Below are 26,783 nucleotides of genomic sequence, written 5' to 3' on the forward strand. Positions count from 1 at the left end.
CTGCAATATAACCCATCAAGCAATCAGGGTGGTCGAAACAATCGATTTGAGCTCGCCACATGGTCCGGTGTGCCCCATGAGGAAATATTTGGGATGGTCAAATGGCTGGTTAAGATGTTGGCGTATTTTATAGTGATACAGGGAAGTTGGGAAGATCGTAGTGATGATGATTTTGATGCATCCAATAGGCCTGGATTGCCATTTGATTTCACGTTAGACACTCCATCTCAGGAGGCAGATTAACAAGCAGCGGTGGAGGAGAAGTGACAGAGCTGCTCCTTAATTGCCAAATGCGCAGTCTGTAGATGGCTGTAGGCACCAACCTGCTGAGCTACTTCGTTCTTCTGGATCTATGCCTCCACTTATCTCTTTTGGCTATGACATCAAATTCCATCCGTTACGCGATAAAAATTCGGCCAACCTGTATTAACATTGTTGGTGGTGAGTTCGTATAAACTATTGCTGATAGCTTTGCTTGTGTTGGTTGTTGGCGATGATCCGGTCCGTGATGTGGATACCTCCCACCAGAAGAGGTTGCATCCAACTGCTGCGGGACAATGCCAATTGGATGTTGGTAAAGCAGTCCACCTGGCGTTGCATGGTTTTTTCTTCTACTAGAGCGATTTACAGGGCTTCCTTCGGAGATTCTTGATGCTGGTCTCTCTCCCGACACCGTAGCTTGGCTGGATCACCGGTCCACTCATCGCGTGTCTTTTTTCAAAGTTCCCGACGGGAGGCGAATTACATGTGAAAGTGTCATAGTACGGTGCTACAACCTTGCTCATCTAAATTTGGCACTATATGCCAGGGAGAGTTCGTAGCCTGCTAGTATAAAGCTTGGGTACACCCAGGCTATTCTTCGCTGTATCCAAACTGTGAAATATAAAATTGCATAATCTGTCGGTGATTTTTCGTAAACGATAGGGACTTGAACATTCCTTTGAGTTGATATTAAATCAATCTTTTCGTTATGGATAAAGTGGTGGTAAGCATGGTGTCTACAAACAAGACAGCGTCAATCCCGTTGAAGATAGAGGCGTGCTCACCGCGCTTTGATCACGTTGTTTCCACCCTATCAACGGGCTCATCCGCAGTATAAACAAACCTGAAGTGGGAGTACGGACCAAGTCTATGTAGTCTCACTCGCAGCAGTTGTAGACAGTAAAGGCAATGCGGCTGAGAAATGTGGAGCATCTCACCCCCCTATATTAGAGTCAAGGTCGACTGGAGAATAACAGAACTCTCAGCCACAATTGACATCCAACTCCATTTCTTGGAAATGCAGTGATGATGTATCTCAAAAATTAAGGTAACAAAATCATAGAATAATTCTAAAGGAGACATCGTTCCCGAAGAAGTGTTCAGTATCCTTATCAACAGAAAGCCACATTTCTACCGAGATCCAAAATCTATCCCGCCAAAAACACTTCTCCATATCAAGCTATATATCGAGACAAAATGAAGTTCTCGACCTCTATCATGGCCATCACTGCCCTCTTTGCCTCCGTCGAGGGCATCGAGGCGGCCTCCATCTTCGACTGCTGCCGTGAGGCTCGCGGAAGTCTTGGTGGTAACCAATGTCTAGCTGGCCAAACCAGCCCGAGACTCAGCACCTTTGCTAAGTGATGCAAATCGTATGCTAATCGTTTGGACTGTCGCGGCCTTGAATGCTCGGGGAAAGGAGCCCCCAACCGATAAGGAGGTCAATGATATTTCTCGCCAAGTTTGCGAAATGGGCTTCGTTTATTCTCAGTTACGAATAGACGAGAATTATATTTCAGTTGCGAGCGGACGGGCAATATGATGAAACGCTTGACGAAGATTTACCGATGATTACCAACAGTGGCCTGGTGCATAATCTCGATCAATAACATGTTCCCACCGAAATTCCTGGTTGACAGCTGGCATGGCCATTGCCAGATGACAATACGTAAACGCAATGTTTCGTTACACGTGACGCGTCGCGTTCTTCTTTTCTTTTCCTTTCCTTTCCTTTCCTTTTTCTTGTACATATTTAACTTTTCTAGCTTTAACTCTTCGCAAGCTTAAATTTCTCCTTTTTGCCTTTATTCATGTGGATATTGACACGCCCACTCTTCTAGCCCACCTGTCTAGCCTGAACCCTCTTACCAGACAATCGTAATACCGATTTCCCCAACCGTTTCTTTTTCCTCGTCTCCCTCTGGCCATCTTCTCTCCAGCCGATTCCCCCTTCTTCAACCAGCTTATACAGAACTATCATGGCCCAACCTACAGTGTCCGAGGAGGCTATGCTTCGCCTTATTTCAAGCCTAGACGATGATCAACGACAAGAATTAAGCAGATGGGGTGAAAGCATTAATGGTGCGATGTTTGGGAGGCTTCTCACTATATCTAGGAAACAGCCTTTGGCTTTCGACGCTATCGCTTTTGATGAACTGCCTGACGAGCCGGTCCTAGATTATATTACTGATCTAGAAGCTAGACACCGAATCTACATGGATATCCGGGACCTTATACAGAAAGCTCAATCACCTTACAAAATAGACATGGCATTCGCGGCAGTCTTCATGGTCGCTCCCCTGGATGTGCTTCGATCTAGGATACGTCTATTAAGAGAGTACATTCGGAACGACGACTTGGACCCCGTGCGTAAATTCTTTGCTGATTGCGCGGCAACGGTATTGCCAAGTATATTTGGATGTATGTTTGGGTATCCATTCTATTAATTTCCCTCTACTAATGGCCTCGCCTGCAGATGTAAATAAGGGAGGACGTCGATCAACATCGCAGCCGAGTTCAGCCAAGAACAGCTCTAAATCGTCGTCAACACATGCCAGTCCTGCAAAGCGACAGCGCGTAACGCATGGAAGATCTTTATCGTATCCAAACACGCCAATTCAACCTCTAACCCCTGTTCAACCCAGAACGTCTCCGCCGCCAACAACGCCTCTGCCCATACGTGTCTCGACAGATGCATCTCCACCGCTACCAGTACCCCAATCACCAAGTCTCGGTGTTTCGTCGTCAAGTCGGAATCCCATTGCTGCTCAGCTGGTAGGTCCGAATCACCAACTGTTTCAATGTCTATCTAACAAACGTAGTGCAAGAAACGAGATGGTTATAGGTGTCTATTTACAAAGTACGACAATCCTGAAGCTGCAAATATTTTCCCTTTTGCGGCAACAAAGAATCCGCAGACCTCAAAACTTCTTTTAGACTTGTTGAGAATGTTTTGGGGCGACAATGTAGCTGATCAACTATCGACGTTGGCTCAAGACCGAGGTATAACTGAATCACCACAAAATCTTCTGTCCCTTAACCACCAACTGCACTGGTGGTTTGATAGTGCTAAACTGGCATTCAAACCATTGCGCAAACTGGATGATGGATCAATTGTAGTCCAATTCCATTGGTTGAAGACTGGCCAGTTGAAGCCGTCACAAGATCTAGACAAGGCTTTTTTACGTGAAGTCGTAATTACAGCCGGCCTTGAGAGCAATACATGGGGAAACATGCGCGCGCATCGTGCAAGCGGCCTGCTCTTAGAAACTGGCCAAACTTTCGCATTGAAAGCAAATAATCCAGAGCATGTACCAAATTTTAATCTTCTCCAGCTCTCGTGGGATCTCCTTCGTGTTGTTGCCATTTGTGGCGCAGCCGGAGGAGAAGAAGAAGGAGAAGAAATTGATGACGAGAGTGATGTTGATGATGGTGGCTTCAGTATTGGAGCTAGCGAAGGTATATATGAAGAAGACAACGGCGCCCAGATATACCAATGGGCAGCAGAGGTTGAAATGGAAGAAGGGGGAGAAGAAAAAGATTCTGTTTATGGTGCTAAGTCCCCCCATTAGGAGCATAAGGACATCGCCGGACAAGAGCAGGAAATGATATTATCGCATTGAGTGTAGTATCAGGTTGTTAATATTGTTAATAAACTAAGGAACTCAGTTGCTAGAGAGTCTTGTATATATACCATTGTAAGAATATATTTGATGTTGCCTCTTCCTATATGCAGTTGATACTCTGGCTTCAAGGTCATACGGTTGTGTCTACGATTACTCTGTAAATCTCTCAACTCAAAGGTACCTAGTGAGGTTATAAGGAATAAATTTTACATATTTGCCAGTTGTGCAGGTTGCCGCATAGCCGCCCTGACTTGCTTCACGGGTTGACACTGCCATTGATACCTGTTATTGTCGTTTGTTTTTGGGCTGTATGCCTCCCCCGTCACTGGTGTATACCTGGCAATTCAAGTTCACCAACTGCAAGCGAGATGATAACGAATAGAAAAGGTAATAAGCAGGTAAAGCTTCATTTTGGCAGTTTGTAATTGAGTTTCTACAAAGATTAAAAAGGAATGAAAAGTGGCAGAGGGTAAGTTAACATATGATATCTTCGTTGCTTTGGCGGCGTAAATATTGGACCTTTTATGTTAGAATGATGGATATGTCAGTTATTGGGTCATTTATTGTTAAGAAATGAGTGTGCATTCAAAAACTCGTTTCGTGAGCCATGGAGCGACATTGACGATGAGTTGACACTGCCTAGATACCTAGTAGGTAGTAATCGAGTTTGGCACTCTACCCACCGTCGTTGGCAAAAATCATCACAGTTTACAATGTCAAGTCGATTAATGCTGTCAATTTCTTCCAAACTAGATAGACCATGCCATACCTATTATATACCACGTATTCTTACACATATTTAATAAAAAGAAAGGAACACCCTTAGTGGCTTCAATGTCAAATCTTGGCGGCGGCACATAACGTTCCCTTCGTAACTTAAAGACTTTCTATCTCGATAATAATGGCACAAAGAAAAAAAAAATAAAATAAAAAATTGTTTGCTAAAACATAAATGAAAAAAGTAAGCTTGTTGTTATCGCATCTTCTAAGATGCATTCCCCGCTAAAATGCTGAGGCGTTAATGACGCGAAGTCGAGTCGTAGTTCCTGTGCGGGTTGCCAATGCCGCCCGGCCTGAGCAGCGGCTGGTTCTCTCTGGCAATCGCTCGTTCCTCTCTTTCTTCCATGTCGTCCAAGTCTTCCTCGGTTTCGGCGTACCGTTCTGGGTGGCCTGTAAAAGGGCCTGGTAGGCCGCGCTCCCAGCCCTCGGAGTAGGTGCGAGGAGCGTATGGACGCTGCGGCGTAGAGTGGTGCTCGATGGGAGACTGAGGCGCACTGCTGGTATAGCTATGCGCGTATTCCTCGTTGCGTCTCGCAATTTCGTAGTAGATACCCATGGCAAGTACACTGCCTTGCATAACTGCAGTCAGGAGGTATATGGCCCATGTGCTCCAGCCCTCCATCCCGAGTCTTGCGAAAAGGCTGGCAGCAAATAGAAAGCCTCCCGGCGTTTGGATACACATCATGGGAATGCTCAAGCTGCCGACGTGCTTTAGGTGGTAGGTCATCCATATCTGAGGAATGTATTGGACGGCAGCTAGAGCTGCGGCCATGACGCCGAGGAAATTGGCCCAGATGTTAAGCTTGTTAGGCAGAGCAATGGCAAACACGCCCGTCAGTGCAATCACAACCAATCCGTGAAGGATGCACAGGCCCCCCACAGCGAGAGCCGTTTGCCATCTGGGACTCTCTCCACCAAGCTCATCCTGAGGCACATTGGCTTCGCGATAGCGAAAGAAGACGAGGAATAGGATAAGGCTATAGCAAGGGAAACAAGAAGTCAGCGAGGGAATTGGGAAGAAGAGACGTGGGACAAAGGATGGGATAAAGGATGGTGACTCACATGGCAGAGAAGCACAACCACTGTGTTCCGAGCTGGGCAACGCCAAGCAGGCCCGCAGCACATTCAAACGTCTCCAACTCTCTGCAGCAGCCAATGGCGTTGCGAGAGGGTGCCACGGTCAGGATGTTGGCGAAGCCAGCAGTGGCAGACGTGGTGCCCAGCAGAACGAAGTAGGGAGATATGCCTTCGGATGTTCGGCGAGAAATGATGCGATAGTGTTGAGGGAGGTAGGAGATCAGGAGGCCGATGAGAATGATGCTGCGGCGGATCGTCAGAATCAGGGCCCGAGAGAAGCCATCGCGGGGGGTAGCTCACATGGAAACACTCAGCTCGACATAGGAGGGCGTCTTGAGGCTGTCGCAGGTGGAGGCCGTGGCCATTGCCAAGGGAGAGGCCTCCATGATGTTTGTTTGCCGCGTTGATGCAGAAGGCCACAAGATTGTTCTTCGCTTCGGCTGGGAGTCGGTCGCCGTGGAGTCGCGTAAGGCTGGAAAGGGGGGGCTGGCAAGGGAGACGAGGCAGAGCTGGATCTCGAACCTCCCACGGCGTCGATGTTGGTGGCAGTCGGGCAGTCTTTGGGTCAGGCAGAGGGCCGCAACGATATGGCTGGAAGTCGGGGCTATGCGGCACTCATGGTCGTCGGCAACGCAGGGGCCGATAAATAGACGGCGGTGGCCACGGGCTGCAGTCGGGGGGTCGAGATGCGCTCAGGGTCAGGCAAAAGTGAGCGGCGAGCGAGGCAGAGGCGAGGCCGCTTCTCAGGTTGTCACCGAGAAGATGGGAGAGTCAGAGCATGGATGAGCTCCGTAGGTACTGGAGACCTGGGCCGGGGCTAGGCTGAAGAGGCATTGCGGCACGTCGCGGCACAGCGCTAGCGAGTACGGGGTACGGCGCGGGTACTTGGTGCTTTGGGCAGCGCTAGCAGCACCCCGAGGCGACGATGGCGCCCGCTAGCAGTGGCTGCTGCTGGTGTAAGGCAGCGCTGGAGAGATTGATTGATTCGGTGCATATCACATGCAACGATTGAGCATCATTTAACATTGATTGGGCACGCATCAGCACCCAGGCATCGCTGCCATGTAGGTAGTACCTGCAACAAGCCCGGAACTCGCTGGGCCCGCGCACGCAACGCCGCCATCGATATCCGACATCACATGTACCTGGACTGAACATTGCCTGCGGGCGGTTCTTCAGGCGAGTCCTCAGCCCGCAACGGCACGCGCTGTAACTCTGCCCAAGAGGCATTTGTCTCATCCATGCATCTGTTGCCCGTAACAGGAGGTGGTAGCAGCAGACATATGTGTGCAGCGTCCCAAAGTGCTGGCGCTGCCATCATTATCATCACGCCAGCTTCGCTCGACCGACCAGGGCAATCTGCAGTGCGACCCTACGCAGCTGATTGGCACCGCGCCGGAGCCACTGGGCAGCTTTTCCGCCCTCTGAAAGCCCCGAAGCTAATGTACCCCGTATCCGAAGCCCAGGAGGCGCAAACACACACATTAGCACTGTTGAACTACCTACTTCTACTGCTGTAGGACATTTGCATAGCGTTGGGTGATTGGCATTTAAGACATGCATCGGCTCAAAATGCTCGTTGACCCACTGAGATCAAGTATAGCTGCCCATTGAAAGCAGGGAGAGCTGATAAGGCTCTGGATCGATACAGCGGAGATCAGGGTATGCGGCTAGTACCAAGTACACAACGTCTCGAGCGCTACGGCCGAAATGACGTCGTTTGGCGGCGGGCAGTTTAGATCCAGGCACGGCCCATTCGTACAGAGTACGCGCTAGATACCTGCGCTGGGGTTTTTTTTCTTTTGAGCCATCTCCATCTCCTTTAGCGTCCATGCTTTTCTCGCCGTCTGCTAATCTTAAAGCAACCCCTTGCATAGACATCCAGCATCGCTGCCAGGATCTCAATCTCAACCGGAACTCAACGTGCAGCATTAGGCTTATACGACATCCCAGTCGATCAGAGCAGACGCTCTCTTCTTTTCTCCCCATTCATTGACCATGCAGCGGTGAATGTGGAGCCGGACACGCCTTGCATACCGGGGCAGCAATGCCAGCACCAGCGGAATCATGGCCCAAGCAGAAGCAGAAGCAGAGACAGAGGCATCTTGTGTCGTAGACCGTCATGACGAGCAGCGCGACAAGATGGCACCCTCAATCCGTCTGCTGGCTGAGCGGCTTGCCAATGCCAATACAAGCGTGATCGCACCAGTGCCGGATGAGAGCCCTTCACCTCTCGGGACGGACGACGAAGACAACAGAAGCTCCAGCCATCCTGAGTGTGAGAATGAGACCTCCTCTCCTGATACGGCCTCTCTCGACCCGAGCATCCGAACCCAGCGCTTCTACACTTCCGCCCAATGGACAGCCGATGGCACCTCCATCCTCGCCTTATCGTCTGACCAAACCGTGGCGTCCTTCATTCTTCCCGCAGACCTCCTGCAGCCTGCAGGAGAACCTCGCCATCTGGCCCGTCAAGCCAGCATCAAGCTCCCAGAACCCACCCAGACCCTCGCCAGTGCGCCCTACTTCTCCCTGGCTAACCCAGCTTCTCAGACCTTCTTGGTGGGATGCCGAGATCACCCCCTACACCTGTACCACGCGTTCCCTCAGCCTGATGACGATGACAATGATGCTGATGCCGCTGAGGATGTCGCAAGTCGGCCCCTCTACACCTATAAGCTCATCCGCATGGAGTCTGAGCAGTACATTTCCCCCGCTTCTCTGCTGTGGGAATATCCCGGGACACACTTCATTTGTGGCTCGGCGAACCGCATCGATCTCTTCGACGCATCTGGCCACTGCTCAGATGGTCCAGCCTTGACCATCCCGACGATTCCATCCCGGCGACACATCTCCAAGGGTAGCGGCGTTGGCATGAAAGGCACCGTGGCCGCCCTGGCAGCATCACCTCCCTCCGATGCCAGCGGCCACGGGTCCATCCTGGCGGCCGGCACCTGGACCCGCTGGATGGGGACGTACGATATCCACCGCACTGATAGGGTTGTTGCGAACTGGTCGATCGCTGATGCGGATGAAAAGTCGTTTCACATCAGCCTGGGAGGCCAGGGAATCGTGCAGACAGCGTGGAGCCCCTGCGGGCGGTATCTTGTCGTGAATGAGCGCCAGGCGGATGGGCTGCTGGTCTACGACATTCGTGGCACTGGACAGCTCTTGGCGGTGCTGAATGGCCGCAGGGCTACCACCCAACAGCGGCTGCATTTTGATGTTTTCCAGGGAGAGGCTGGATTCGAAGTTTGGGCTGGGACACAGGACGGCTCGGTAGCTGTGTGGGAAGAAGTTGGTATGAGAAACGACGTTGTAGAGCCTACTTGGATGTGGAAAGCCCACGAATCTCCTGTAGGAAGCACGATTGTGCACTCTAGCGGCTCTGTTGCAGCAACCTGCTCTGGGGGCTGGGGGTATCCGCGAGAGGGCAGAGGAGCAGATGCTGCTAGCGATGAAGAATCTCATCATAGACAAGTCTTTGACGAATCGTCACTGAGAGTTTGGTCCATTGGCGGGCCAGACCCAGGAGCTTAGAAGGGTAATGATACCGGCATGTCTGCATTTTCCTGCTTGAATGACGAATGAAGCTTGTAAGATACGGCAACGGCATATTCATGCTATATTATGTTGACTTCTTTCACGTATGTGATGCAGCTGTATCTCCCAACGCCTCTCTGCTATGTACTTATGTATAGTGCTAATCCCTCATTCTTCTAGCCATGTTCAATGAACAAAACAATAGTGTATGTAACACGCAGAAAAAATAAATAAATAAACGCAAAAAGACGGCACTTTCCAATATACTCCTTCCAATGCTAGCATCAATTATTGTAAAAAAACAAAGATACCAGGGGAGTGAAATGTCATTGGAGGGGGAGGAGTAGTCGGGGATCTAAATATTAAGATAAAAGTGGTATTCAAAGTAGCCACCGCCGCCTTTTCTTCCAGGTTATACAAAAGGAACGTTTTTTCTGGGGGGGTATCAAATAAGACTGAGTTCAAATAAGACTGAGTTCGCTTCGCTTCCTCTCTAAACCCACGGCCGACCTCGAGACCGACTCTCCGATCTTGTTTGCGACCAGAACGAGGCACCATCGCCATCGCCTCTTCTCCGCGGGTTATATGGGCGGAGATCTTCCTCCACAATGGGTTCTGGTGGCGGCTTGGGCACCGTTTCCGTGAGAGGGATCTCGTCTGAAGGCCTGCCGTAGCCGGTGTCGATGGGCACGGCCAGGCCGAGCTCGCCGAGCTGGGGGGCGGGTTCGCTTGGTCTTGGTGGCCTTTGCGGCATTGGGGCGAGTTCAGATTCGTAGCCGTTGAAGCCCCTTTCTTCTGTTAGAAGAGCCGTGTTGGGAGGAATGGCGCGGGAATCAGGGCCGTCGTATTTCTCAGTTGATGGCCTTTTTTTGTGCATTCAGTGTCAGCAAAACTTATTCTATGAGCAACGTCAAGGGACTTTTTTCCTTATTCTTACGTGATGTACTGAGAAGGGCTGGTCTTTCTTTTGCGCAGGAAGAAGAAAACCAGGGCGGCGATGAGAGCAAGACCGGCGAGACCTCCAACTACGCCTCCTGCGATTGGCCCTGCTTTTGAGCTGCCGCTCGAAGTCGGCGCTGAAGGGGTCGAAGTCGAAGTGGAGGTTGAAGATGAGTCGCTTGTTGTGCCTGTGCCCGTGCTCGTAGACGTATCCGTCTCAGAGGTGCTGGATCCGCTTGTCGTCTTGGTTTTCCGGCTGGATGTGGTCTTGCTTGCGGTCCGAGATCCAATCGTCGTCGGCGTGGATAGAATGGTTGGTGTTTCTGTCAGCTGCACAGAGACGCGGCTCAGATCCAGAGGGAGCTGGCTCAGCGCCGTGGCAGCCACCGTCGTCGCCAACTGCGAGACTGAGCCGCATCCGAACTGAGAGAAGCCTCCGTCAAAGTGGTTCAAGTAGCACACCTGAGCGCCGGTGCACGTGAAGACGTAAGGGTTGAGCTCTGTCTGCGGCGGGCTGTTGACGTCGACGCAGCCCGTGAAGATTCCCTCGGTGCAAGGCCCCTCGTCCGGACAGCAGCCAATTGCCTTGTTTACGGTGTCGGCGGCGCAGTGCGAGCCCGCCAGGCACGTGGCTGGCAGGTTGGGATCGCCCCCTATCCAGCCACAGATGGTGTTGAAGTCCCGCTGTAGCAGCTGCTCGACGGGCGATGAAGCAAGCGCTGGCGATAGCTTTGGCGCTGGGGTTGCGACGATGGGCCATGCCACCACGCTCAACTCGCGCACGGCGATGGTCTTTGTTTCTCGGGGCAGCGCATGGCTGGAGGCGATTTGGAGGAGCGTCGACGAAGCGAGGAGGACTGTGGCTGTGGGCGATCGCGGCAGAGAAGCCACGATCATTTTCGCGGGCGTTGTTTGATGGGTGGTGGTGTGGGAGTTTGGCGCAAATGAGAGTGAGAGAGAGAGAGGGACAAAAAGAAGAAAAAAAAAAGAGACAATTTCGCAAATTATTTGGAAACAGCTACGGAAAGAGAGAGAGAAGAGAAAACAGAGAGAAGCTTCTTCTGGAAAATACTAAACGGTTTGGAAATATGGCGAGGTCGGGTAGTACTGCTTGCTTGTTACCTAGTCTTCGGTAGTGTGTGCCTTGTTCGTATTGCCCCCTGCAAGGCCCAATTGGCATACATTAGTCGTGCAATGCGGCCAATCGAGGTACGGCGGGACGATTGAATCTCGTTGCGCGGTGGGTAAGGTGGTTGATATAAATAGGAATACGCGCAAAGCCGGTGGAATCACTTGGGCTTGATGCCATGGCTGTGCCTGAGGAGGATTGCTGTGTGCATGTGAATGCGAATGGCTTATTGTGCACAAATAGAGAATAGGTACTAGTATAGCTAATGCAGCGCAACAATAGGTGGGCGAGGGCGGTTTTGGATAGAGTAGACTTGCAGCGGCTATTGACGTTTGGACGGCCCTGACTTGGCCCTGAGGTTTCGGCGGTGGCTGTTTCCGCGCCTATGGGGCCTTCTCTCCTTGCATGGCAAATGTAGGCTGCTTCATGATGGACTGTAGCGTAGCTGTGGGTTCATTGTCTGGTCTGTTCTTTGTGTCGACCTCAATCAAACCGTCTCCCTCTCTGTCTGGTTTTCGCAGCAGCCGATTGGTGGCCCTTGTTCAAACGGCCCGTCGCCCAGCAGCCAAACGGAGCCTAGCAGCTGGGGACAAGAGAGATGCATTGATCTGGGCTCTTGCGATATTAGCACCATGTATTATGGAGCATTTTTGATGTTTAATATTAGAGAGTGGAGATATCGCGTGTTGCCTTAGTGAGTGCTACGGCGCACTACTGGCGGTGGCACCGAGTTGTGGGATTGGATTGAAGATTGCGCCGACATGACTGTTGCGCTGGGCGGAGTATCTAGAGGGATATGGCATCTGGTGAGTTGAGTTTTTGGCATGGATGTGAATGATAATGAGCAGCGCCTTGTGGGTGAATGAATGAATGAGAGTGGAGAATTTTGGAAAAAGAAAAAAGAAAGGTGAAAAGATTAAGCAGAGACAAAAGATAATGGCCATGGAAGCCCAAGGCTAGATAGGTCTCGGAGTAATCTGTCTGTATCTGAAGCATCCGTCTGTGGAGAAATTGCCATGACAGATAAGCTCGTCCATCTGGTGCATTAAGCGCCATCTCAAGATCGTCGTGACATTTGATGCTACAGTACATAACCGGCCACAACTCCCTTTCCTTCTAACTACAATACAATATTTAATGCTGCATCCTTCTCCCAAATGACGATTTTGTGGAGCGATGCCCCCAATCAAGCAGCAGCTTCTCCAAATCGGTGCGCCCCAAAAAAAGAGGCGCCACAGGGGTCTTGCCAAAACAATAGCATGGCGGCGGCTGCTCTGCTCATTGGCATGCGACGGGGGCGATGAGACCCCTAGGGGCGGATCACAGCCCCGTAGCAGCGAATACCTGGCCGCTGTTAGAGTCCCACGGCCCCGACTGCTGTGTTTGTTTACCAGCCGTAGCGCGGGAAGCGAGGTATCTGGCGCCAGATGCAGCAGCAATCGACAGTCACCTGCCACGCACAGGCCACTGCGCTGCGCTAACGCCAGAGGCTCCGTCACCAGCATCATGCCTGCATCGTCTCGTCTCAAACCTCATCCGGTCCCCTCTTCTTGGCTTTGGATAACTACCTATATCCGTGTCTCATCTCCATCTCCTCTGCCTCTGCCTCTCCTCGCTGGGCTGATTGTTTGCGTGCTTGCTTGCTTGCTTCTTTGTTTGCTTGTCTGTTCAAGGCACGACATCCTTGTTGAGACATCAACAAACTGACCAATCCCAGCTTCTGGCAGCTTCGAGCTCGAGATGCCCATCCGCGTCAAGCTCAAACCCCAGCCGGTGCGCGAGGGGAGTCCCTTCTCCGCCCGCTATGATGCCGTCGAGCTCCCCTACATTGCTCCCGACGACTCGTTCCGCCTGGTGGTCAAGAAGCTGTCCCAGTACTTTACCGACGCTGTTGAGCTGCCCAGCACCTTTGACCAGCTGCGCACGACATCTGCTGGCGACTGTCTCCGCCTCTTGACTAACCATCTGACCGATACCTGCGCCAACCCTGCCATTGTCAATGCTCTCTTGTAGGTTTCAGCTGCGTCTTGTTTTGCCTGCTTTTGACTCATCATCCCCCGCCTCTCTAGGGCCCTCAAATGGCATTATGCCCTGGATCGTGACAACCAGGGTCTTGGAGAAGCTCGCTCCAACGCCTGTGAGATTGTAGCCTGGAGATTCCTGACCCGCCACTCAGAGCGTGAAGCTGTGACATTCTGCCTCTTCGAGATCCCGGACCATAAGAAGACCAAGGCTCAGCAGCAGCAGCAGCTTGCCAATGATCCTGAAGCCGGCGAGCGAGCTCCTCTACTCCCTCGCGTGCTGGCAACCTTTGACGGCTCGTCTCCCAGCGCACCCGTCGGTAGTTCGTCCAAGAAGATTCAGCTTCTCTCATCCCTGTCCCGCCTAACCAACCTCAGTATGGACGACGACAGTGATGATGACGAAGAGGATGACCCCACCGCTGCTTTTGAAGGTTTGAACGCTCTCGAGATTGCTGCTGTCGCCAACGCCAAGCGTTTTCTTAGCCAGCATGTCGTGCAGAAGATCATCTCCGGCATATGGAACGGTGATATTGTTTTTTGGGACACAATGTCCATCAACTCATCCAAACATCCCCATTTTTATAACCCGACCACGTCGGATCCTTATTCCCGACTCCGTGTGCCCAAGTATCTAAAATGCTGGGAAGTCTTGTTCTTTGGCGTATTTCTGTGCTTGTACTATTCTGTTCTCATTGTGCGAGACGAAACCCGTCTCACCGGCCCCGAGATTGCCCTGTTCTTCTGGATTGCTGCCTTCTTCTACGATGAGCTGAGTGAATGGGCTGATGCTGGAGCCATTTTTTACGCTACCGATATCTGGAACTTGTTTGACATGATTATGATCCTCATTGGCATTACCTTTGCCGTGTTAAGTGAGTAATTCGTCCCACTTGCATATGACAGTGGGCAAATGTAAAAATATCGCAGTGCTAACCATAGTCAAGGAATTGTCGGCATCATGCGGCCAGAAACGCGTTGCAACGACTTGGCATTTGATGTGTTGGCTCTGGAAGCCCTCTTCATGATTCCTCGCATCTGCTCCATCCTCAGTCTAAGCCCCTATTGGGGAACCCTGATCCCCTGCCTCAAAGAAATGGGCAAGGACTTTATCAAGTTCATGGTCTTGATCATTATTGTCTATCTTGGCTTCCTCACTACGTTTTCGCTCGTTGGTCGGGACAGCTTTAGCTTGAGTAAGATGACGGGAATTCTGACCAAGATCTTTTATGGCTCCAGCTACGTTGGTTTTGAGGTCATGGACCAGATTGACCCTATTTTCGGCCCTCCATTGATGGTCATTTTCATCACTCTGTCTTCTTTCCTTCTCATGGGATCACTTACCGGTATGCTCTCCAACAGCTTCTCTCGGGTCGTCACCCACGCCAAAGAAGAATATCTCTATGTGTATAGCGTCTATGTGCTAGAGGCGTCGACCAGCAACCGACTCACTCATTTTTACCCACCATTCAACCTACTCTCTCTAATTCTCTTCCGCCCATGGCGATACATCTTTCCGCGGTACCACAAGTACCGTGCAGGTAGAATCTGGCTTCTCAAGGTGACCCACGCACCCATTGTTGCAGTCATCAAGTTTTACGAGTATCTCAAGTATAAAGGAGACGACGACGATGAATTTCGCGGATTCAAAGGCCCCAAGGAACCCAAGGGCCGGCGGAGAAGGTCGGATATTGGCCCAGCGGCTGTTACAGGCCGTCCTTCGCTTGCCTCTCCTCGCAGATCTGGGCCGGCGAGACTGCTGCCGACGAGCCGAACGCGGGGAGAGGACGACGTGGATGCGCCGTCGTCCGTCGAAGTCCAAGTTTTGGAGCTGCAACAAAAGATTGACCAGTTGACGGCGGTTGTCCTTGCGATGAGGGAAAGTCAAATTGCTAATGAGAAGAATGAGGCTGGTGCTGATGCTGGGAATAACCTTAGCTCTTTCTAAGTGCTGAGTACGAAGTTGGAGGGTTGAATTGTATATTTATGATGTTTTATGGAGCATGAAGTTTGAGGAGCATGATGTTTGTAGTTGAGTATTGTCTACTGCTACAAGTTTACGCGGGTTCCATCACCTAGACTATCAAATTAACTCTTTTCCCGCTACATCGTCATCATGGAACGTTAAAAAGAACATTGAGTGAACGTGCCTAGTGGATGATTGCTTTTTACATTTTTGACCTTCAATCTGTACGCTGTACTTGTCATAATTTTCATTCAATTCGTTTCTTCATAGTTTTCTGAATTACATCTGGGTGTAGCCTTGAAGACTCTGCCACAGATTACATCTCGCTATCTGATCCGAAGGCACAGGCTCCATGGCCGTATTATTCGTCTGCAGCCGGATTCTCTCTCCCGTTCCTTGGCCCCAAGGATCCCAATTCGGCGCCGAAGCATATTTGGCCGTATTAGGATTCAGTTTCGTCACGAAACTAATGAAATAATGCATGGTGACTGGGACAATGGCCGCGTTTGTCGTATAATAGGACGCCGCCACTCCACCGGAGTATCCAGGCCCAAATATGGCACTCGTCTCGAACGTGTGAGGCACTCCGAGGCCACTGGCTACATTATCCGGATCCAAGACGTTGTAGTGATAGTTCCAGATGCGGCGAGGATCGAAATATCGTGCTACGGAGGCGGCGACTGTGTTGCCGGGACAAGTGAATGTAGATTCACCGTATGCTGCTTCTGCGGATGGGAAGTAGGCTGCGTGCTGGGGCATGGGTGCTGCGAGGGGATAGGCCTGGCTGATGGCTTCGAGCTGGGGGTCTTGGAGAAGGGGGTAGTTGTTCTTCATGAAGACTTGGACTTGTTCTGCGGTTGCGGCGTTGTAGCCGAAGTAGGTGCCTTCATCGGTGTCGTCGCCAACGAGGACTGGGACGCGGATGAAGTGGCCTCTTTCAAAGTTGGTGTAGAGGTGGTCTGTGATGAGGTCGCCGTCTATGACGGGCAGCCAGTACCATAATGGTAAGGGGTTGCTGCTTGCTGCTCCTGTGAATGGCGCGTTGGGACTGACGCTGATGAATGCCTGTGTGTCTAGGCCGCGGAGACAGTCGAGGGATGAGCAGTTGGCGTTGGCGAGGAGCTGCTGATATTGAAACTCCATGTCGCTAACGGTTCTGAGAGTTGGCCAGAATGGACTTTCGGGTATTGCTCCTACGAAGAGCTGGTTGTCCTTTCTGGCGCTGTAAGCTGTGAGGTGGTGCGTTACGGAACCTGCGCCGGCGGATGCGCCTTGGATGACGACGTGTCTGGGGTTGCCGCCAAACTATTTTGTAAATGTATATGTTAGCTAGAGTTGTGGATGGTATGCTATTAAGTCCGTTGCTGCTACTAATACTACTACTACATACTTTTCTGATGTTCTTCTGTACCCAATGAAGGAGCTTTCTCTGATCTAAAAGCCCGGCGTTGAGGTCGCCGTCTCTGCGGACATGCTCGCTCGCAAGAAACCCAAGTGCGCCAACGCGGTAGTTGAAGTTGACAAAGACGAGTCCATTGCCAGACTGCTGGATGACTTCGGTGCCATTGTAGTTGGCGTTTGAGTTTTGCGAATAGCCGCCGCCTTGGATGTAGACCCAGACGGGCAGATTGGACCATTCGTTCGCGCCTGATGGTTTGAAGACGTTGACGAAGAGGCAGTCTTCTGCGTGGCCGGCGTCTGGTGTTTGTCCGACAGCTACGCATATTGGTCCGAACTTGTAAAGTTTTTGTGTTAAAAATTAATTGAATTATTTATAATACTATCAAATTTGTATAATAAAGCTCACCTGTGAGGCATCTTGAATTCCCGTTTCTGGAGTTGGATCTCGTGGTGCCCTGAATCTGAGATGCCCGAGAGGCGCTTGGGCGAACCTCATGCCAAGGAACTGATCGACTCCGGCATCTAGTCTGGCCCCACGATATTTGGCATATCCCAGGTCGACGACAGGGGAGGAGTTGCTGCTGTCATCAATGCGGTGGTGAACTGCAGCGGCCTGGGCTGTTGAAAGTACAGAGGCAAGCTGAAGCAGAAGCTGCTTGGTTGAAACCATGATTTCTGCCGTATAATACCATGAACAATAGGCAGTGAAGAACAGTACACAGGGAGACAGATATTTGACCATCCGTGAAGCTCGAATCGACTCTTCTTTATATCCGCCTGCCAGGCTGCTGCGGAACGTCGACTGACCCGACTTACAACATCTACCCCTCACTTCATTAACGGGCTCCCTGGGCATTTTCTGATGCAACATCGCATCTGAGTGTCACCGGCTTCTGGGTTTTGAAGTCGTCCGGCTGTTTTGCTGGTTTATTCCCCCACATTGCATTGCTGATCGTCCCGGGTGCGTGGTCAGGTGTGTGTGTACGTCGGTACATGCAGTATAGCGTGTGTCCAAAGCTGGTTTCCGATAGGGCCGGCTGAAGGGCATCTGCAGGTTCATTTTCCAATACCCGACGGCATCATGATTGGATGAATAATGATTTTTTTTTTTAAGTCCGATAGACATGTTTTCGATTGTTGATTTGATTACGTATCATGCTGAAGAAGATGTTGGGAGAGATGGGGTTTAAGTGGGAAGCGGCGGATGATGGTCAGCAACGACGGCGTGAGAAGCTATCGCGGCTTTGAAACATGCATTTGAGCTTAATTGAGGTTAAGCGCAATACTCTACTACTGCTTCATAACGCCTGGTAATTATGTGCTAACTCTATTGCTTAGTGCTGTGTCATATATTGGGTCTTGGACAATATTGCGCCTTGCTACATGCCATATTTAGTTGTCTCGAGTCACGATGTCCGCAGAGTCTAGACAAAGCTGCTGTAAATAGCCCGACTGAATGGTAATTTGAATGTGTGGAATGACGGTTAATGGCACGAATTCTTAGCGTGACGGTAGACGGAGGAAGAGGCATTAATGTGTGCGTGACTCTGGCTGGTTGGAAGGATCGCCGACGTAAGACATTGGTGAGATTTGGTATGTGGGCAGCGTGGCGATGAAACTCTCCCAAAAGCGGTTTTGAGCGCGCAGACATGACTGGCATTTGCGAGGCTGTCGTTCAAGTTTTACAAATGACCTTTCAAGAGTATTCATCTTTCCTGAGAATAATGGTGTGACTCTGATATCATGACTTTTAGCCACAAGACATGAGCAATGAGAAGTTTGCAACACTATGTATAGAAAGCATAGGCTGGTGTTTCAGCTCGTACGAGATTGGAGGTATGACGGTCTCACATACCGCCTCGTGTTCTCCCGCCGTGGCTTGAAAAAGTACCGAAACCGCCATATGTCTTAATTATTTATTTGCATCACATGGCTCTGTTATTCCACATTGAAGTATAAGAATGAGACTCCTTGCGCCAATAATTTATTATGTGAAGATGAGAGTGATGATGGTGCAATTTGGGCCAGGTGCTGAGAACGTTCCCAACGTCTTGCAGCCTAATCCTCCCATGTCCACTATCAAGACCTCTATCTGGCTGTCCGATTTCTGTGTAATATGGTTTATTTAAGCTACTGGCTAGTTGTGTCCCTGGCCGCTTCGGCTTCCGGGTTTCGTTTTCCTGGCAAACGTCATTCCCAAGAAGACCAAGCGGCTGTGCTTCCAAGCGATGATCCATTCTATGCCGTTCCACGCAATATAGACTCCTTCTTACCAGGAGAAATAATAGCCTATCGAGAGCCACCTTCAGAAATTTCCGCCTACGGATGGATACCAACGCATTTGAAGAAGGCATACCAGATTCTCTACCGAACAACCGATAGCTTAGAGCAGCCTACTGCCACTGTCTTGACGGTTCTCATTCCGCCAGATGCCGAGTATGACAAAGTGCTGTCTTTGCAAATGGCTGAAGACTCTACAACTATTAATTGCGCCCCATCATATACAATGCAGCGTTCAGCGCAGCAGGGTGGACCTTACGGTTCCAACATCACTCAAGTTCAGGTGCTTTTCGCAGAAACGGCGCTTGCTCGGAAATGGATTGTTATAGTACCGGATTACGAAGGACCCAAAGCAGCATATACTGCAAGCAAAATAACGGCTTATTCGATTCTGGACGGCATTCGAGCCGCGAAACACTCTGGTCCTATCACCGGCATTGCATCGAATCCTAGGATTGGAATATGGGGTTATTCTGGGGGAGGAGCTGCTACTCAGGTAGCAATCAATATGCAGGAACTATATGCACCCGAGCTTGAAATCGCTGGTGCTGCGATGGGAGGGCTGCCGGGTCTTTCAAAGGCGAGCGATATTTTTGCCCTCAACAAAAAACAGAGTTCGGCTCTCATCCCATCGGCAATGATTGGCTTGTCCAGGCAGTACCCAGCACTCCAGCAACACATTTATTCATCATTGAAGCCTCAGTTTCGAGATATCTTCTACAGCTCCTTGCACATGTGTCTGCAAGAAGCTACTGTGATCCTCTCTTTTCAAGATATTTTGGGCATGTTTTATAACACTTCATTGCCAGGGCTGATAAACGAGCTGGAATCGACTTTCCAAGCAGAGAACATGCATCTACCAACAGCTATACAAGCTCCTCTGTACATATACCAAAGCGTCAATGATCATCTATCCGATGTTAGCAAGATAGATGCGATGGTGCGGGATTATTGCGAGCACGGTACGAAAGTTCACTATGAGCGAGCCACCTCGCCGAAGTTGGACCACGTGAATTATGGTTTGATAGCAATACCGGAAGCATTATCGTGGATGCAAGATCGACTTGATGGGAAACAAGTTTCTGAGGGTTGCGTGACTCATACGGATACGACTGAGAGTCTTGATCCGACGCTTTTGAGCCTCTTCCCCAAGTATATTAGCGCGGGTTTATCTGGAATTGCAAATGCATTTTAATGAACAGTTCAACTTTGGAAAATGTCAATTCCCTAGAGATGGTCGTTGGCGAGTCTAGAACTGCTTAATAGAAGGATACTCTTACACCTTTGCCCTGCAAACGAGCTGCTACAGGGGACTAAAAAAATATTCTGCTAGTCGCTTCGCAGCAATCATTTAGCTCAGCCGTGAAAAGAAGTATGAAACGGATTTCAACTGCCTCAAATTAGCTAATTCATAGATATGGAAACAAAATCTGGGGTTTTGATGGAGCTTAGCCCCACGTTCCCATTCGCTCCGCCATGAAGAAATTCTCGGCGGAGTTCCGCACTGATCGCACTTAGTCGCTGATACAAACATATAACGATATTTTTGTAAGCATACCATTGCTCAGAGTTGAGATGAAGCGGAATTCCGAAATTGGAAGTGTACGTACATACTATAACGATGGAGTCCAGGGAGAAAGAGACGATTTATATCAAACATCATCTCGTTTAAAGGAAGATTTTTCTTTATTTAACCATCGCAAAAATTCTTATACTTCTCAAACACTCGTTTGGCAAATTGTCACCATGGCTCAGAAGAATAATACAGAATTTGGAACCTTTGTGGATAACACCTTCTATAATATCTTTTTCCAACCCGACGGTGAACTATCGGCCAGATATGTGAAAGAATACCTGAACTATGTTGCCATCCAGCCAGAATTCAGGCTGGTACATGCAGGCCAGCCGATATACAGGCGAGCGAGGCAGCATGCTCTTCTACGGGTCGTCAAGCCTGCCAGGTGCTTATGCGCTTCACGTTGCTGCAAAATGTCTAGCTAACATGAGTCTTCATGCGATAATTCTAACTCATATTCGTTGATGAAGGGCTGTAGAACAGGTAGTGTACCAGCGGACCGCATCCTCCAAAATGAGCTGCCTAGTAGAGATGTCTACGAGAATGAAAATCATGGCCGATTAATCGGGTGTGCATGACATTCACGACCTGAGTCACCAGGAGCGCAGCCAAATATGCGGCTCATCAGGTAGCATCACCGACGCCAACGACTCCTGCATAGCGCACCGAACCAATCCACGCAATATGGCTGGTTTCTGCCTGGCCTTGACGCCCAACTTTGGCCGGATCCTTGCTTCAGGCGCCTGTTGTTTAATATGGCTCAACATCTACTGTAACATGGCACAAGATGGCAGTGGTCCACTTGCTATCGTGCTGGACAGCAGGAGAGTTGCACAAGACTCCCCGTTCCTAGCCGTGTTTACAATATCACTCACAGCAATCAGCCTTGCCCAATGAACTAGGGAGAAAGCAGCGAAGACCGCATTGCACTCTAATATTAAAGAACAGGCTATTCAATAAGGCAACCAGCAAGGCAACCAGTAAGGCGACCAAGTCATAAGGCGAACTGGGAAGTTGATTGGTGCCCTCAGTTGAAGGCTATGACATGGTTCAGCTGGCACACTGCCTGCTGCTACTATCCTATTAAAGGAACATATGTATTTAATCGTTCCTATCTGAAATATCTTTTTACACTGTTTCCTGTTCTACAAAAGGCAGCTTGGATACATTATAAGAAGAAGATTTTGCACGTCTGTTCACTTGTCTGGGGTAAAATTCAGTTAAAACTCTACCTTGGGCTCTTGAAAATAGCTGTACTAACTAATGTATGATAGTGAGCGATTCTAAAATGGTCAATACAAAGCAGACATCACAGCGGCGAGAGCAGCAAAAAGCTGAAGGGCAGCGACGGGCTCAAAAGGAGGCAGAGAAGCGACAGGCAGAGCAGCGACGGGCTCAAAGGGAGGCAGAGAAGAAACAGGCAGAGAAGCGACGGGCTCAAAAGGAGGCAGAGAAGCGACAGGCAGAGCAGCGACGGGCTCAAAGGGAGGCAGAGAAGCGACAGGCAGAGAAGAGACAGGCAGAGAAACGACAGGCGGAGAAGCGACAGGCAGAGAAACGACAGGCGGAGAAGCGACAGGCAGAGAAGCGACAGGCTCAAAAGGAGGCAGAGAAGCGACAGGCACAGCAGCGACGAGCCGGGCCACAGCGGCCGGCGCAGTCGTCATTTTCTGTTAAAAAGGACGGTGGAAGACTGATGTTAGTCGCAAAACTTTCCTCAGAAAGCCTGAAGAAGTTGAATTTTAGGAGGTAGATTTAAGCTCAACTACTTGGTTGCATTTATCGAAGCCCGCTCACCCACTCCTCCAGTCCCTTGAGCATCATAATCACAAGTACAGGTGGGCGCACCATGAGCATAACTATGAGCGTTAGGGGGAGCGCAACAGCCCAGTAGACCCAGAAGTGCGAGCCTCCAGGCGCATACACATCGGAGCCACCGATGCTAAAGAGGCCGGCGACGAAAGTCAGCGGGAGAAAGACGAAGGCAAGCACCGTCAGTCGGGTGATATTGGCCGCCTCGGCCAGGGCGCGACGGCCCTCAAGCAGCGCCATGCCCGATGCCACCACGGCCAGCATGCTCTCGAGTCGTGCCCCGTGCTCTGTGATTTCGGTCGCCAGGGACATGTAGTCGGATCGCAATGCTGCCCAGGCGTTGGCAGCGCCGTGGTCGAAGTGCCTGTCCGATGTGCCGTTGCAACATGCGCCGTCCACGCCAGGTACGGGGCTGTCTAGGAACCGTGCAACCTGGCGCATCTTGCGCATGGAGGACATGACGCGCCGACGCCACGCCTGTAGGGCACGGAGCCGCGCATCGAGGGCATCGACCTTGGCTTTCCAGTCCGTCCGCGATGCTACGGCGGTAGCATCACGAGTGCCTCTCCCCGGAGCGTCGTTGTCGCTGCCATTCCACTCGTATTCCTTGGCGCTGAAGTCCACGAGTGTTATATAGTTGACCCACTCGGCCGCCACGATCCGGAGCGGCAGGTAAGCCAGCGCATGCAACGAGGGCGGCCCGGACGCCTCGAAAATACCCGCCGGCGGCCCGGACGCGGTCCAGTAGTAAACTAGTTCGTCGAGCATGCCGCGACGGTCGCTCTTGGTCCTGGGATAGTCAATGCCGTCTGTGTCGATATCCGGGTTCAGCGGCTGAGTAAAGGAAGACGCGTGGACGGCCGCGTTGTACTGGAAGTCCTCACAGCCGCCCAGAAAGGGCGTGATGCTGAGGTTTGTCGGCACTGGCGATCGCGAGCGCAGCGCCACGTAGTCGTTGCGGCTCCGGAAGGGCGGATCGGCGAGGATGATGCCTAATAGACGGCAGTTTAGATAATCTAATGAGACGCGAGCAAGAATCCAGGCAGGCTAGGGTCGCTGTACTGACCGATCCACCGCCCATCTGCCCGCACCATGCTCGAGACCACGCAGGCGTGCTGCGCCAGGCCGAGGCGCTGGCCCTTGACGGGTGACAGCACGAAGAGCTTGCGTGGGTGGTTACAGGTGCGCAACAACTGCGCCGTGTGCGGCTCCAGGCCATGCGCCACGATGGTTCGGTGGTAGTAGAGCGGCACAAAGCCCTGACGGCGCTCGCGCGACGGGAGCGTGCAAGCCTGCGGGTCCTGCGCCTTCAGATTGCGCCATGTCCGAGAGATATACGATGCGAAGAAGCACGGGTCAAGTTCGAGGGCGCCGCCCAGTATCTCGATTTCCTCGGGCGATATATCCTCCACTATAAGGATTTGGCCCGACTGTATAGGTGCCCCAGGATGCGGCGACGGACGGGGTTTATGCACCTCCAGGGCAAGGTCTGTGGGCTGGATCAAACGGCATGTTGGGCTCTTGTCATGCGCCGCAAAGTCAAGCGACACTATCCTAGAACAACGTGGCCGGGCGCCTGGTTGCGACAGAAAATCGTACAGGCCGACCAGGGATGGATTGCGCTCCATCTGCGCCTTAACCCTGCTTCTGTACATGCTTTGCTGGTCCACGCATCAAAGACATCCGGCAAGAAGGCTGGCGGAAGCACTCGTGGGCTGATTTCTTCCTGCCAGAGCCCATGAGTAGATTTATAACCGGCGTCTCCCTTGGGCAGGACTGTGCTTACTCAGGCCCGTTGGGTAGCATTTCTCGGGTCATATGAGAGTGCCACCATCTTTTCAAAAGCCTTGTTATTATACACCCGGCTCGCCTATGCAGCACCCCTCAGTTGAGGTGCGCCTTCGAATCCGCCTCGCCTTCCTGCCGTCCTTTTTGTCATTAAGGCAGATGCGACTTAGGCAGCAACGCTCTAGCTGAGCACAGCCTTACCTGAGACTACAGTAACATGAAGGTCAGGTTCGCCAACCATTCTTCATCTCTGTGAGAAGAGAACGACGCCTTTCGCAAGGCCGGCATCACCAGACTGTCCTGTGTAAAGCACATCTCGACAGTGTACGGAGTACATAAGTGCAGAAAACATAAATCCTTCCGTTTAATGAAAAGCTCCAAGATCTAACCGCCAGATGTTCAGTTTGCTCCAGAGGAATTACACAGCATGAATCGCAAATCATCCTGCTCAAGCAATCAAGACAGGGCTAGGGGCCTATTGCTTACCGTAGCAGTACCGGACGGTCTAGGAGGTAAATTTTTCATAACACGAGAACTTGAAGAGGGGGAACGCGTCATCGAAAGTTTCATAAAGGAATTCAGCCAACATCAGGAAGAATGGGATGCACTGAGGACTACTGCATTAAAAATCATCAAGAATGGCCTGAGTAATCTCGGCATACGGGCGCGAGTAACCAGTCGAATCAAGTCTGTTCCGTCGTTGCGGAAGAAGCTGCGCGAAAGAAACAAACGAAAGGGGTACGTCGACATGGACAGCATTCTAGGTGATCAGGTCGACCTCGTCGGTATTCGGATCTCCCTATTCTTCCCCAACCAACAGCCTGAGGTGGTTCAAATGCTCAAGAATGTCTTCAACTATGATTCTACTCGCTGCTTCCACCGAGACTGGAAGCCCAGAAAGTTGCAGATCTACGATAAGATGAATGGAGAATATGGAGCAGATCATCTTTGGTTACGCCTAAACCAAGATGCCCAAACTCCTACGGAGTTACCGAGATCTGGGAAACACCTTGATCAAAGATTTGAGGTTCAGCTCCGATCATTGTTAATGGATGTTTGGTCTAGTATGAGTCATGATCTAGAATATAAGTCGCTCACAGGAACTCCTTCTGTCGCCGAGTACCGGCTTCTCGACCTACTTAAAGGATCTGTTGAAAACGTCGATATTGAAATTCGCCAAGCCCATGAGACACAGCGTCGTGAAACTGAGGACAAACAATTGGCATCTTCCGCAGAGTTGGGGGAAATTCTCTCAGAGTATTTCCGGCAAGACGGGTCTCAGGAAGCTCCTCAAGATGACATTGACCTATTCATCACAGTGCTGAAGGGAGTGGCTCCAACCGCACCTCCCCAAGTTGGGCAAGGTTTTGTCAAATGCGCAGGGCAACTTACAGCACTTCGTGATCTGCATCTAAAACGTCTCGAAACTGACAGAAAGCCCTTGTGTCTCGATGGCGTGAACAAACTCCTCGCAGACCACACGCCACAGGGCTTGCTTATGGAAGTACCTATGGGGGACACTGAGCTCTTGTTCTCAATGCTAAAACGCATGGATGCCAATACACCTCGTGAATTAAGGAGGTTTATGTTGAACCGGGATATTAGAGGGCGCATGCACAAGGATATCAAATCCTGGAGCTGTGGTGTTAATATACTACCGCCGACAATATCTCTTTATGTGACGAAGAGGATTCTGGTCGGAATGGGGCGTGAAAACCTTACGCCCGAAGCCCAGCGACCCTTGTGGTACTATACAAATAACTTGATTTCGACGGCTCAAAAGGACTGGGTTGACTCCACTTTCTTTGATCCCGGTGACAATTTCCACAGCCACTCCTTGTCACAAGCTCTGATATGGCTCTATCATGTCTTTGATGGATCGGCGGAAACATTACGCCATGCCTTAAAGCCTTGCCAAATTGAACGGTGCACGATGATTTGGATTGCGTTCCTCTGGATTCGCACATATAGTCCAAAGCGTGCAACTCCATTACCATTGTGTTCACCTGTGTATTCTTTATTCCCGAAATGTGAACAGTGCGGCCGCAGGGTATCGTCTATTGCCTGCCTCTACAGTTTACACCACATTGCGGAGCTTTCATTTTTTCATTTATTGCCGAATCCTCTTGAATTGGTGGGCAAGAGAACTCAATCTATGCGTCTGAATTCTGAAACTCAAAGCCATGACCATATTCTAGACGAACACAATAGTCCAGTGGTTAAGTCTCAGAATCAGTGTCTTTTTGAGTTTATACGACAGCTCCACTTCATTGATCTCGAGTCTTGCAATAGAGGAGTCGAAAAGTTCTCGTCCGAAACAAGGGAAAGAATTTTGAGATACTGGGGGATTGAAATTCATGATGGAGTCTTACTGAAAATGCGCATCGCAACCTGGCTTGCTTGTATTAAAGAATATGATCTTCTTGAGGAGTTTATTGACCGCAAATGCAACTTGGCCGGAACTTCTCGTGGGTTTGAAATTATGCAAAAGCTATCTCAATTAGCTACAAAGTTTAATAATGAAGAGGTGAAAATTTTCACTGATTCAATGAGACGTGAGAGTGCTTAAATATATATAGAGTTA

At 50.6% G+C, this 26,783-nt stretch overlaps 11 protein-coding genes across 13 annotated transcripts; 7 read left to right on the plus strand and 4 right to left on the minus strand.

Annotated features, from left to right (window-relative positions):
- Positions 1 to 1,458: 1,458 nt before the first annotated feature.
- Positions 1,459 to 1,626, plus strand: TrAFT101_008045 (uncharacterized protein; the record flags this gene model as incomplete). Its single annotated transcript, XM_066128221.1, has 1 exon — positions 1,459 to 1,626. The coding sequence occupies one exon, from the start codon at positions 1,459 to 1,461 to the stop codon at positions 1,624 to 1,626; it is 168 nt and encodes a 55-aa protein (XP_065984338.1).
- Positions 1,627 to 2,060: 434 nt separating this feature from the next.
- Positions 2,061 to 3,982, plus strand: TrAFT101_008046 (uncharacterized protein). The gene is made up of 3 exons (XM_024902626.2): positions 2,061 to 2,682; positions 2,738 to 3,036; positions 3,084 to 3,982. The coding sequence occupies exons 1-3, from the start codon at positions 2,241 to 2,243 to the stop codon at positions 3,831 to 3,833; spliced, it is 1,491 nt and encodes a 496-aa protein (XP_024758838.2). The 5' UTR covers positions 2,061 to 2,240; the 3' UTR covers positions 3,834 to 3,982.
- A 627-nt stretch (positions 3,983 to 4,609) lies between these two features.
- TrAFT101_008047 (uncharacterized protein) lies at positions 4,610 to 7,054 on the minus strand. The gene is made up of 3 exons (XM_024905927.2): positions 6,045 to 7,054; positions 5,730 to 5,987; positions 4,610 to 5,644 (listed from the first exon to the last, which is right to left on the minus strand). The coding sequence occupies exons 1-3, from the start codon at positions 6,128 to 6,130 to the stop codon at positions 4,906 to 4,908; spliced, it is 1,083 nt and encodes a 360-aa protein (XP_024758837.2). The 5' UTR covers positions 6,131 to 7,054; the 3' UTR covers positions 4,610 to 4,905.
- A 531-nt stretch (positions 7,055 to 7,585) lies between these two features.
- On the plus strand, positions 7,586 to 9,622 carry TrAFT101_008048 (uncharacterized protein). The gene is made up of 2 exons (XM_066128222.1): positions 7,586 to 9,391; positions 9,468 to 9,622. The coding sequence occupies exon 1, from the start codon at positions 7,755 to 7,757 to the stop codon at positions 9,282 to 9,284; it is 1,530 nt and encodes a 509-aa protein (XP_065984339.1). The 5' UTR covers positions 7,586 to 7,754; the 3' UTR covers positions 9,285 to 9,391; positions 9,468 to 9,622.
- On the minus strand, positions 9,611 to 12,221 carry TrAFT101_008049 (uncharacterized protein). The gene is made up of 2 exons (XM_024906820.2): positions 10,225 to 12,221; positions 9,611 to 10,150 (listed from the first exon to the last, which is right to left on the minus strand). Exons 1-2 carry the CDS (start codon positions 11,121 to 11,123, stop codon positions 9,781 to 9,783), a joined length of 1,269 nt encoding a protein of 422 aa, XP_024758835.2. The 5' UTR covers positions 11,124 to 12,221; the 3' UTR covers positions 9,611 to 9,780.
- A 641-nt stretch (positions 12,222 to 12,862) lies between these two features.
- On the plus strand, positions 12,863 to 15,362 carry TrAFT101_008050 (uncharacterized protein). Of its 2 annotated transcripts, XM_024904077.2 has the most exons (4): positions 12,863 to 13,017; positions 13,073 to 13,364; positions 13,425 to 14,251; positions 14,324 to 15,362. In XM_024904077.2, the coding sequence occupies exons 2-4, from the start codon at positions 13,096 to 13,098 to the stop codon at positions 15,322 to 15,324; spliced, it is 2,097 nt and encodes a 698-aa protein (XP_024758834.2). In that variant the 5' UTR covers positions 12,863 to 13,017; positions 13,073 to 13,095; the 3' UTR covers positions 15,325 to 15,362. The 2 variants fall into 2 exon arrangements, with proteins under 2 accessions (XP_024758834.2, XP_065984340.1); XM_066128223.1 differs by having other exon boundaries at positions 12,863 to 14,251.
- Positions 15,363 to 15,619: 257 nt separating this feature from the next.
- Positions 15,620 to 17,843, minus strand: TrAFT101_008051 (uncharacterized protein). The gene is made up of 3 exons (XM_024906819.2): positions 17,150 to 17,843; positions 16,733 to 17,077; positions 15,620 to 16,647 (listed from the first exon to the last, which is right to left on the minus strand). Exons 1-3 carry the CDS (start codon positions 17,612 to 17,614, stop codon positions 15,622 to 15,624), a joined length of 1,836 nt encoding a protein of 611 aa, XP_024758833.2. The 5' UTR covers positions 17,615 to 17,843; the 3' UTR covers positions 15,620 to 15,621.
- Positions 17,844 to 18,748: 905 nt separating this feature from the next.
- On the plus strand, positions 18,749 to 20,797 carry TrAFT101_008052 (uncharacterized protein). Its single transcript, XM_024909964.2, has one exon. It carries the CDS (start codon positions 18,860 to 18,862, stop codon positions 20,216 to 20,218), a length of 1,359 nt encoding a protein of 452 aa, XP_024758832.2. The 5' UTR covers positions 18,749 to 18,859; the 3' UTR covers positions 20,219 to 20,797.
- A 793-nt stretch (positions 20,798 to 21,590) lies between these two features.
- TrAFT101_008053 (uncharacterized protein) lies at positions 21,591 to 22,352 on the plus strand (the record flags this gene model as incomplete). 2 transcript variants are annotated; one of them, XM_066128225.1, is made up of 2 exons in its annotated part: positions 21,591 to 22,118; positions 22,149 to 22,352. In XM_066128225.1, the coding sequence occupies exons 1-2, from the start codon at positions 21,867 to 21,869 to the stop codon at positions 22,350 to 22,352; spliced, it is 456 nt and encodes a 151-aa protein (XP_065984342.1). In that variant the 5' UTR covers positions 21,591 to 21,866. The 2 variants fall into 2 exon arrangements, with proteins under 2 accessions (XP_065984342.1, XP_065984341.1); XM_066128224.1 differs by having other exon boundaries at positions 21,591 to 21,808; positions 21,874 to 22,352.
- Positions 22,236 to 24,170, minus strand: TrAFT101_008054 (uncharacterized protein). The gene is made up of 2 exons (XM_066128226.1): positions 23,478 to 24,170; positions 22,236 to 23,403 (listed from the first exon to the last, which is right to left on the minus strand). Exons 1-2 carry the CDS (start codon positions 24,064 to 24,066, stop codon positions 22,379 to 22,381), a joined length of 1,614 nt encoding a protein of 537 aa, XP_065984343.1. The 5' UTR covers positions 24,067 to 24,170; the 3' UTR covers positions 22,236 to 22,378.
- A 456-nt stretch (positions 24,171 to 24,626) lies between these two features.
- On the plus strand, positions 24,627 to 26,768 carry TrAFT101_008055 (uncharacterized protein; the record flags this gene model as incomplete). The annotated part of the gene is made up of 1 exon (XM_066128227.1): positions 24,627 to 26,768. One exon carries the CDS (start codon positions 24,627 to 24,629, stop codon positions 26,766 to 26,768), a length of 2,142 nt encoding a protein of 713 aa, XP_065984344.1.
- Between the last annotated feature and the right edge of the window lie 15 nt (positions 26,769 to 26,783).

This window comes from Trichoderma asperellum, chromosome 4 (assembly GCF_020647865.1).
Source record: "Trichoderma asperellum chromosome 4, complete sequence".
NCBI lineage: Eukaryota > Fungi > Ascomycota > Sordariomycetes > Hypocreales > Hypocreaceae > Trichoderma > Trichoderma asperellum.

Coding starts and splice junctions, on each gene's coding strand:
- TrAFT101_008048 (XM_066128222.1), top strand. CDS start 7,755: ATGTGGAGCCGGACACGCCTTGCATACCGGGGCAGCAATGCCAGCACC.
- TrAFT101_008054 (XM_066128226.1), bottom strand. CDS start 24,066: ATGTACAGAAGCAGGGTTAAGGCGCAGATGGAGCGCAATCCATCCCTG. Junction 23,404..23,477: donor GGCAGATGGGCGGTGGATCG/GTCAGTACAGCG, acceptor GCCGTCTATTAG/GCATCATCCTCGCCGATCCG.
- TrAFT101_008046 (XM_024902626.2), top strand. CDS start 2,241: ATGGCCCAACCTACAGTGTCCGAGGAGGCTATGCTTCGCCTTATTTCA. Junction 2,683..2,737: donor ATTGCCAAGTATATTTGGAT/GTATGTTTGGGT, acceptor CCTCGCCTGCAG/ATGTAAATAAGGGAGGACGT. Junction 3,037..3,083: donor ATCCCATTGCTGCTCAGCTG/GTAGGTCCGAAT, acceptor TAACAAACGTAG/TGCAAGAAACGAGATGGTTA.
- TrAFT101_008050 (XM_024904077.2), top strand. CDS start 13,096: ATGCCCATCCGCGTCAAGCTCAAACCCCAGCCGGTGCGCGAGGGGAGT. Junction 13,365..13,424: donor GCCATTGTCAATGCTCTCTT/GTAGGTTTCAGC, acceptor CCGCCTCTCTAG/GGCCCTCAAATGGCATTATG. Junction 14,252..14,323: donor CATTACCTTTGCCGTGTTAA/GTGAGTAATTCG, acceptor ACCATAGTCAAG/GAATTGTCGGCATCATGCGG.
- TrAFT101_008051 (XM_024906819.2), bottom strand. CDS start 17,614: ATGTTGCATCAGAAAATGCCCAGGGAGCCCGTTAATGAAGTGAGGGGT. Junction 17,078..17,149: donor GAATTCAAGATGCCTCACAG/GTGAGCTTTATT, acceptor AAACTTTACAAG/TTCGGACCAATATGCGTAGC. Junction 16,648..16,732: donor TACAGAAGAACATCAGAAAA/GTATGTAGTAGT, acceptor TTTACAAAATAG/TTTGGCGGCAACCCCAGACA.
- TrAFT101_008047 (XM_024905927.2), bottom strand. CDS start 6,130: ATGGAGGCCTCTCCCTTGGCAATGGCCACGGCCTCCACCTGCGACAGC. Junction 5,988..6,044: donor GTCGAGCTGAGTGTTTCCAT/GTGAGCTACCCC, acceptor GATCCGCCGCAG/CATCATTCTCATCGGCCTCC. Junction 5,645..5,729: donor TGGTTGTGCTTCTCTGCCAT/GTGAGTCACCAT, acceptor CCCTTGCTATAG/CCTTATCCTATTCCTCGTCT.
- TrAFT101_008052 (XM_024909964.2), top strand. CDS start 18,860: ATGGTTTATTTAAGCTACTGGCTAGTTGTGTCCCTGGCCGCTTCGGCT.
- TrAFT101_008049 (XM_024906820.2), bottom strand. CDS start 11,123: ATGATCGTGGCTTCTCTGCCGCGATCGCCCACAGCCACAGTCCTCCTC. Junction 10,151..10,224: donor AGCCCTTCTCAGTACATCAC/GTAAGAATAAGG, acceptor GCACAAAAAAAG/GCCATCAACTGAGAAATACG.